The sequence below is a fragment of the Geospiza fortis genome, unplaced genomic scaffold (genome assembly GCF_000277835.1).
Source record: "Geospiza fortis unplaced genomic scaffold, GeoFor_1.0 scaffold172, whole genome shotgun sequence".
Lineage (NCBI taxonomy): Eukaryota > Metazoa > Chordata > Aves > Passeriformes > Thraupidae > Geospiza > Geospiza fortis.
In genome coordinates, this window is record NW_005054309.1 from 218,495 (window position 1) to 228,128 (window position 9,634).

The 9,634-nt window shown below is 52.8% G+C and overlaps 1 protein-coding gene across 1 annotated transcript in view; it reads left to right on the top strand.

The window, feature by feature from the left end:
* Positions 1-6,848, top strand: part of CPN2 (carboxypeptidase N subunit 2) — a 9,651-nt gene extending 2,803 nt beyond the window's left edge. The window contains exon 3 of the mRNA XM_031055414.1: positions 6,840-6,848. Within this exon, the coding sequence (XP_030911274.1) occupies positions 6,840-6,848 (9 nt within the window). The remainder of the gene's footprint in view (positions 1-6,839) is intronic.
* Positions 6,849-9,634: the final 2,786 nt, after the last annotated feature.

Consider the following 9,634-nt stretch of genomic DNA (forward strand, 5'->3'; position numbering starts at 1 on the left):
GCGGCCCCCGGAACGCCGGAGCCTCCGCACCCGCCGGCCGGGACCCCGCGGTCAGTCAGGAGCCATGGAGGGTCAGGAGCCCCCACCCGGATTCCTCCCATCCCTGGAAGCTGCTTGCAGTCCTTGGAGGAAGATTTCACAAGGCTTCCTGCCCCGCACCGCGTCTTGTCCCCGTGCCACGTTACAGGATGTGTCAGTGTCTGTACCACCCTCACACACAGACCTCTTCCCCTCTCCCTCTGCCTCTCCTCCTCCCTGATATTAAATCTTCCTCTCCATGTCTGATGGGCTGGTGAGAAGACTGTTTTCATCCTGGGGGCTTTTCCTGCCCTGACCTGTTGCTTGCTGGAGTGTGGGGCCCCCAGTCAGTGCTGGGGTAGGAGAAGGTCTGACCCTCCACCGGCAGTGGCACTGTGAGACAACAGATAATCTTTTCTTCCCACTCTTAAATCTCATGTCCTCCAAAACCCCTTTGTGGTGCTGCCTGCCCAGCCCCTCTGGAAGACTGATGTTTCAGCATGGCTGGCATGTGCTTCGTCACCATAACCTCACCTGGTGCTGAGCCCTGGCTGCAGGATGGGAACAGCTCTCTTGGGAAACTTGGCAGGAAGGGTTGATGAGAGCCTTCACCTCCGCAGTCATGGGCTCCTGCCAGGCCTAGGGAAGTGCCAAACTTAAACAAAAGTGGCTGTTCCTCTGTGGTTTCTGCCATCACAGAAAGTGTTGAAACATTTCCTGGGAAGCTTTATTCCAGGAGAATTTGAGCTGATGAACACAGGCGTTGTTCCCTTGATTTGGGTCTCTAGGTACCTTTTTTTTGCTCTAGGTTCAGCATTGATTTTGCCTTGTGCAAGGTAAGCTGCTCCCAAATTTGATCAGTTTCTACAGGGTTGTAGGTGTCTGTCTTCATCTTCTTGCCATTGCTGCTGGCACCTGCTCCATCTTGTCCTGCCTTTGGGTGGCCTTCCCCAGTTGTGTGGCATGGAGGTGTTCCAGCGAAAGAGTCCCTGAAAAGCAGTAGTCTGGATGTGTGCTTCACAAGGAAAAGTGGGAAAGCAACTCAAACCTCCTGGCCAGTGAGCCCTGAGCACCCCAGTTCCCCTGCAAGGCCAGGGGAGGAGGAAGGGGCTTTGTGCTGGAGTGCATGCCTGCAGCTATGCATTAGGGACCTGGATATACATCCTTGCTAAGAACCTGTGCAGTGTTACAGGCCCTTCAGCTGCTCCTTGAAGTGCTGCTGACGGCTGTGAAATACGGGAGGCGAGCGGGGCAGCACATCTGGGCGGGATGGAGCGAGCGGCTCCGGGGCCAGGGCTGGCACAGCAGGAAATGAGAAACAGATGAGGGGGAGGGAGTGTTTTTTCTGGCAATCCAGATGGACTCAGCTTAATACTTGATTTAGAGGGTTTGAAAGCGGGGCCTGGCTGCTGGGGAACAGACCCTGAGCACTTCCCGAGGTGATGAGGGGGGGTCTCTGCTGGCTTTTCAGATATTTAATGGCCCAGCGCAGTCTAAACAGGGAAGTACTTCGGGGTGAGATTAGCACAACATAATCACATCTTAAAAGGTCTTCAGAGACACAAGGCACGTCCGCTCTCATATTAATTACTGGTTATTAATAAAGCTGGGGTCAGGCATGAGGTGTTGGCTCCCGAGTGTGCTGGGTCCCTCTTTGCAGGACGGTGCTGTATCCAAAAGCAGCACAAAGCCCTGCAGCCTCCACCTGTGCCCATCCGGCTCTGGAAGCCAAATGGCCAACATTCCTACAGCTGCTTTTAAAACTAATTTGCCCCATAATACCCCGAAAGGGCCATATCTTTCTAAGTACCCAGAACACCTCTAAGTGCTTCAGAGTGCTGTAAAATAATAACAGCCAAGGGTGTTCTCAGCATGGGAATTTGCTGCTATGATCGATTTGTAATTTGCAATGAAAACACAGCGTGAGTGTTCCCGGGGCCAGGCTGGTGCAGCTGGCTCTCAGGCAAGACTCAGCTCCCTCCACCACTTTAGGGCCAGTCCTTGGAGGGTTACGGCTGGGCTGGGCTGGGAGGAATTAGCAGCTGTTCCCATTTGCCCCTCTTGGGGCCAACAGTGTACTCCAGGAGGGAAGGAGCTTAGAGGGATGCAGGGTATCCTGGGGGCAATGTGCCTGAGCAGCCTGTAGGGCAGCACCCTGGGGTTTGCTGCTTGCTGAGCAAGAGCAGCCAGAGAGCACATGGAGATGGGGCAGAGCAGGGGATCTGCACCAGGGAGATCAGTGTTTGCTGCCTCAGGGCTGCAATGAAGGTGCATGGCTGGGACAGGGCTGTGCAGTGCAGGGTCCCCAGCACAGCCTCTCCACTCTGAGCAGTGCAGGGTCCCCAGCACACTCTCCCCACTCTGCTGTGGGCAGCCCAGGCATCCCTTTGCAGCACACCACTGTACTGGGAAGTGGTTGATAGTTTTTAATCCCTGAATTTCTCTGGTTTCCCTGAACTCAGGTAAGATTTTAGCATTCACAGCACCATGTGCTGAGGGCTGCCCAGGATTGCCCATGCACTGAATGAGACATCACCTCGCTTTGCTCTTCCTCTGCTTGCTGCTCCTTGCACAGGATACACCTGGTTCTTGCTTTGGAAAAAAAAGTTGAGCATCCCCATGGGGTTTCTCCATGCTGCTTGTGACACTCTCCACCTCTTCCCAGTTGCTGTGACTGCCTGAGTCCCTCACAGCCCCACGTGACCAACTGTTAGAAGCAGAGACAGGACACCATACATGTGTGTCATTGAGTGGTGCTGGGACCAGGGGTCTCCAGCATGGCCTGGCAGTCCTGCAGCTGCTGCTGGCTCTCTTCCTGCCTGTGCAGGTGAGAAGTGGTTCCCACAGCACTGTCACTCATGCTGCAGCACTGACTGTAGCTCTCTGCATGTCAGCCCTCCCGGGAGCCAGCCATGCTGCGGGTGTGGTGGCCTGTCCCTGCCACCTGCCTCAGTTCCCTTTCCTGTCCCTGGGGCACCCCATGGGCAGGAAGGGGGCTCACAAGCAAAACTCTTTATTGTGGTTCTTTGGAAGGGGAGGCAATGAACACCTGCATGAGGGGATTTGCACAATAACCTGCACGAGGAGCAAGCCTGGGCCTCTGGTGGGCAAGTCTCACTGCTGGCTTGTGATGAGAACCTGTCCCAGCTCGTGGCCACGCTGCCACAGCTTCCTCTCTGCGTGCCTGCCTCATGTGCTGGTGCCAGACATGTGCCAAGCTGTGCTGGAGCAGTGTCTGAAAAGCTGCTGGTGGGGTTTGAGAGGCATGGGGAGCTGTGGGCAGAGCAAGAAGGAGCTGGTTTGTCACTTGTTCCTGTAGGAGCAGAGAGATGCTGGCAATGCCACTGGAGAGGTGGAATGGGCAACATAGGATCTTCAGGTTGAGGACATGAGCTGGGGCAGCTCCCTGGCACAGGAGGCAGCTGCTGGGATCAGCCTCAGGTCTGGCTGCACAGGCATGTGTAACACTCATCCATCCCCTGTGGCAGCCAGCAGAGATGGCTCGGGGGCTGCAAGTCATTGCTTAGTGTGCTGCTGTGCCTCCTCAATGTTGGTGATGGTTTTGAACACCAGCACTGCTCCTCTGTGTGTCCTCTGGATGGTTTGTCTCCCCCTCTCCATCCTTCCCATTCAGCATCCCTCTCCACACCCACTCACAGTACCCATCCAGCCATGTCAGGCTGCCTCTTTCAAGGAGTCCTGTGACACACATGGGGCAAGAGCTGAACTGGGACATTCCTGCATTTGCTTTGCCCTTGGCATCTCACAGCCCTACTGCAGCAGGGGCCTGGCTTCCCCAGGGGCAGGTGGGGCAGCAATAGGACAGCACAGATTAGGGACGAGGCTCAAGCAGATGGGGGCTGACACCCCTGGCATTCTCATCCTGCCTGCCTCATGCCTTGGGCTGTCCAGGCTTTTATCCAAAGTTTGGGCAGGGCATGAGAGCAAGGGCAAGAAAAACAAGCTGGTGCATCCTCCCTTGGGCAGTGAGAGAGCCCGAAGGGGCGGAAGTTCCTGTTTGTTTAAGGTGCAAACAAGTGCTGTTAATCTGCTGCCTGTTTGTATTTCTTTAGAGCCCCTGAGTGTGGGGGGAGCGGAGATGGGGTCTCCCCTTTGTGCGGGGGCAGGGTCAGGCTATTGGAAGTGGAGGTGAGAAAACACAGAGGGGCAGCTGGAACCTGCTTTGGGAGGGAAAGATTTTTTTCGGCTATTTATGATAATTAGTGGGAAACGTTCCTCAAGCGTTTCAGATGATTCTGTAATGAAGTTGGGTCGAATGTTTCCGCTTTGTTCCCCTGGAACCATTAAAAATCCCCCTTCTTTGGCTGCCTTAATGCAATGCTGAAAAGGCACAATGGCATAAAAGTGGCTCTGGGCAGGGCGGCACGCCTCTCACCCCACCAGACAGAGCCCTTCAGAGCCCAGATTTTCTGGGTTATAAACCCCAGCACTTGTCATGTTCATGCAGAAGCTGCTGTGGATCCTGTGCCCAGGGCTCCTTCACATCCCTAATGCTGGTCAGGGTGTGTGAGCACCACTGAGCTTGGTGTGCTCAGGGGGAGCAATGGCCAGCATGAGCACAGCAGAGTGACAAAGGGCAGGAGCAGCCAGAGATGCCATCACTCCACTGTTACAGAAAAACTACTTTCTGCCCGTGGTTGTGCTGGGAATTTGCTGGGGTGAAATGTTGCACTGGGAGAGGACCAATCTTCATTCAGGGCAAAATGGGGGGTCCAGCCCAAAGGAAAATCCTTCTGATTCTAGGCCAGATCCTGCCCTGCCTGCTGGGCCAGGCAGCACCCAGGCACCAGAGCAGAGCAAGGGGCCTGAAATCCAGCCAGGACCCTCCAGGTGAATCATTAGCAGTCTGCAGGAGCTGGCTCAGTCTCCTCTTGCTTTTAACAGTGGAAGGCTTTTCCAGCATATGTGATGAAAAGAAAATCCACCTGCCTGATCTCACACATCTATCAGCACTATTTCCCCAGGGATGATGTGTAAAGCTAATGGGAGCTCTCCTGCTAAAGCTGTGATAAAAATAGAAAATGGCAAGAGCTTTTAGCATACTGGTGGGGGCTGAATGTGATGGATTTTGGCCTCCCCATCAATATTCTCATGTGGACTCAGTCGAGTTCAGTGTCCCAGGCTGAGCAGGGGCCGCAACAGGCAGGGGGGAGCTGCTCCCCTCCTGCTCCACTTTTGGCTGGGCAAGGACAGCTGGGGAGTGCTTGGGCACCCAGTGTGGGCACCCAGCATTGGCACAGTCCTGCTGCAGGAGGGAGCCATGCCTGCTGGCCAGGCACCTTCCCTCCCCAGTCACAGGCAGTGATTGCTACCTGGGACCACATCTCCCTTAATGTCCATGCCCTGCCCCATGGCTGGAGCCAGCACACCCCGCTAAGGTACTAAATCATCCAGCTGTGGAGCAGAGGTTAAGGACTAGGAGCACACCTCCCCAGGAGCTGCCTCATCCCTCTGCCTTGCCTGCTCCTGCCATAATCAAGCAGTCATACCAGTCCCTTCACTCCTTTCAATGGGGGAAAATTTGCAAACAAATTCCTGCCAGCAGGACTTTTGAGCTCTCCTGCATGGTGGGATAAAGATACCTGTCACCTCTGCCTTGTCCCCAACACCAGCTCCTGCTGGGAGCATGGCTGGGGAGGTCCATGCTCTCCACAGGGCTGGTGACTCCAGGCAGTGTGGGAATGGGCTGGAGGGCTCTCAGGAAGAGCAGAAGGGCCTTAGTTTTCCTGGAGATAATGCATGGCCTGCAGAGATGGGGTGACACAATGAGCCCTGCTGTGAATTAGCTGGATCCTTACCTCGGGTTTCTGTTACAGCAGGTCCTGAAGCACCACTTGAATTATGATGCCTTTGCCAGTTCCCATGTCTGTACCGCCAACCTTTTTTGTGGAAAAATCTCAAGATGCACAGTGAAGTTTCTGTGGGAGCTGAGGTAGAGGTACTGGCACTGAGATGAGTATTTGGATGGTGTATGTCTGCAGGCAAGGGTAACGGGTCCTGGGCGAATTGCAGAGCGCTGGGTCTCGGAGATGGGGAGTTCAGTGCAGGTTGCTGCCTGCTCCACGCTTTAAACCTCCACACACAAATGGCTCTCTTGGCACAATTTGCAGTAGGAAACCAGCTATCCTGGTGTATAGGAGTGATGATATGAAGCCTGATGGAATGTGGCAAGCCCGTGGCTTCCTGAGCAGCTGTGGCCAAGACCCTGGCAGGCATGTTTGATGGAGCAGGTACCTCTGGTACCACCCTGCCAGCACATCTCCACCCCTTCCCTCCGTCCCCCCGCCAGGCCCGGCGATTGCTTCCCAATGAATTATTTACATAAGTTCTCGCAGCGGCTGCAGACAAAGGCTCAGGTACGGAGCGGCAGCGTGCTCCTGACCTTTCCCAGCGCCGCACAAACGGAGGCAGCAGCACGGGGCGGGGCCCCCGCCGGCCTGCCGGGCCCGTGAAAAAGGGCCCGAGATAATAATGAGCCTGACTACCACTGCTCTCTTCAGAGAACTGAGTCAACTCCTTGGGAAGAAAGGGGAAAAAAAAAAAAAGAAGCGGAAAAAAAAAAAAAAAGAAAAACCCCTCTTGGATAATAAAGAAGTAACAAATGAAGACTGAAAGCCTATAGAAGGCGTCTTAACCCAGTGAAGAAAAAAAATGTCAACATCTGTGGAGCTGTCTGCAAAAACAGACCAAACCCCTAATGAATACCCTCTAGAAAAGACATTCACTCAAGGAAAGGCAAAAGGCTACATTTTTCTATGGAGGTATAAAGATTTTGATGAATCTGCCCTTTCCCTTTCCAGTGCAGTTGAACCAAGCGCTAATGTTCATCTTCAGCTGTATTAAAGAGTGTGGAGGGGGGCACAGGGGGGAAGAGTCTTGATCTGAAAGCTTATGGGGAGGGTGGATTTAGGGAGCCTGGATAGACGTCTGAGCACTAAAGCAAGGAAGAAAAGCAACAGGCATTAGAGAAAATACTGTTTAACAAGAGTTTCCTTAGTCAACCCATTTGAGCAGAGATTGGTGCACCATAAACGTAATCCTCTTAGTGCTGACTTAAACGTGTTTGTACAAAACAGGGAAATATAATATGAATGTAATAGTCTCGTTTGCTAAAATGCTTAATAAAAAGACAAAAGTCCTTTATTTTGATCTTCAGATCCGGTGTGGGCTTGGGGCACAGCAGATGTTTTCTCAGAAATCTGTTTGAAAAAAAAGAGAAAGAAATAGAGAATATGGTTGCGTCCCGGCTGGCTGTGTCACACGGCACCTCAGCAGCTTCCTGGGTTGGTCTCTGGAGAAGGCAGCCCTTGCCTGAGGAGCCCCCAGGCTCTCCAGAGTGCAAGGGGAACCACCGGGGGTTGAACCTAAAAACACTTGGTGGGGAGCACTTGGTAAGGCAGGTTGCAGGTGAGGGGGCACAGGCAATTCTCTTTGCTGTGTCCAGAAGCTTTTTTGGGGTAAACAGAGATGAACAGTAGTCCCCAAATTGAAATGTTGCAGAGAAAGTCAGACTCAGACCCAGCCAGAGCTGTTGTGGAGGGACCATAGCAGCTGTCCTCAGGTGCATCCCACCTTGTGGGGATGCTGCTATGGATGCAGCAGGAAAACTGATGGGTGGAGTTGTTGTAAACACCATACTAACATCTACATTAATCACAGATGAATTTGAAAGACATGAAGAAAATGTTGTTTTTTCTCCTTTGTTTTTTTTTTTGTTTTTGTTTTTGTTTTTGTTTTTTGTTTTTGTTTTTGTTTTTTTGGTTTTTTTGTTCTACAGAATAATCCCAGAAAATACTAAACTGAAATGGCAATATTTGGGCTTGACTTTGCTTGATAAACATCTATTTAACTTTAGCCAGTACAACTGTACAGCATCAACACTAACTGAAAGCCAGAAACCAGTAACATATTGTGTTTTCCTCAGTGTTTCCCACACAGATATAATCTTGCCCCAGGAAATTATAGTTCCCTCTTGGGCCAGCCTGGACGGGTGCTTGGTGGCTTACAGGACTTGGGTCAAATCTTGAACCAATGCCAGGGTTTGTGCCACAGGTTTTGGTCATGCCACGATGCCCATGTGGTGCCTGGGGATGAAAGAGTGAGATGGGGACAGGGCTGCTTGCTTTCTGCTGCAGCAAATGTCAGTGCAAACTAGGTAAAACTTGTTTCCTGAGGAAAAATTCCAGTCTAATAAGAAGAGAAATGCCCTGGAAGCACATCAGATGTTTTCTGGTATGGTCCACAATGTGTACAGCGAATGCAAGGCATTTTCTGTGGAGAGCAGATATTTTCCACAATAACAACATATTTTTGTTTAAAAAAAAAATCATCCATTCTCCCAATTAAGAAGAAAGAAAAAAAGGCATTGAAAGCAGATAGTTTCTGAGTGCCAGAGTCCTGTGCTTGGGCACTGCAGCAGTGAGCAGGGATGGAGCACAGCCTGGAGGGGAGCCTGGGAGGGGGGGGGTCAGGTGGGTTGGTACCTGGGCCTGGCTCCTGTTAGTGGGTATGTGCAGACGTTTGATGCCATGGGGTTCAGGTCCCTGGCACCAACCATTTCCCCCTCTGTCACTTGTCACCAGGTGGGGAGTGTGACAGGTTCTGTGTTTCCCACCAGGCACCTGCTTGGGAAGTTCTGCCAGGGCCACCAAGACAGGTGGCAGCTCCAGGGAGAAAACAGGGCCAGACTTGTGGGACCATGCCTATAATGCAGTTCATACAGGTCTGTGCAGCCAGATGTGATGGCTGGTAAGCCCTGGTGCTGGTCTTGAAAAATCAGTCCTGGTTTTGCTGTGAACTGGTCTTAAAAGACTTAAACCAGCCAACCTGCTGCTTGCAGAGCATGGATACATTTTTGATAATGGGAAAATAGGAAATGTGTTAATTGTTACGGTCCACTATCACTTTTTTATTGGAGGCTGCTTCTGTGACTGGGGGAAAATTAAACATGAGTGGCTTTTCCACAGGGCAAGGAAGCTCTTGATGCTCAGGGCTGCTCCTTGGGGCAACAGTGCCCTTGCTCTGCTCGGGGCAGCAAACCCCATGTGTCACATCTTCCCAGGTGCCACGGGAGGCAGAGGAAGTGCTGGAGCAAGGCAGAGCAAAGTCCATCAAAACAGAGCCAAGGAGCCAGCAGTCACTCGCTGTTTCCCTGTCACCCCTTGCACCTTGAACTTGCCAGGCGGAGGGCAGGGTGTACAGCCCCATGTCCGGGAGCAGGGGGGGCGAGCCCGGGGGCTGGGGCAGATAAATGCCAAGGGCTGAAAAGCCCCGCAGCCCTGGGAGCAGGGGCGGCATATCCTTGGTGCCGCCCCCTGCTTCCTCCCACGTCTGCTTTGTTTCTCTCTCTATTATCCCACTGGTGACAGCAGAGCCTCCAAACCCTGCTCTGTTTCCTTCCGGCACACCTGGTTCCCGAACCTCATGTGCTAAAGGCACATCTCTTCACCAGCGACGTCGTTACTGTAACGGGAACAACGCAGTTTACAGCCCAATAAACCCCGGGTCCTTCTGTGCAGCTCCCCTTACGTGATGCTAATGCTTACAAGATGTGCGGCGCTGCGGGACGGCCCCGGCAGCCAACGCCCAGCGACCG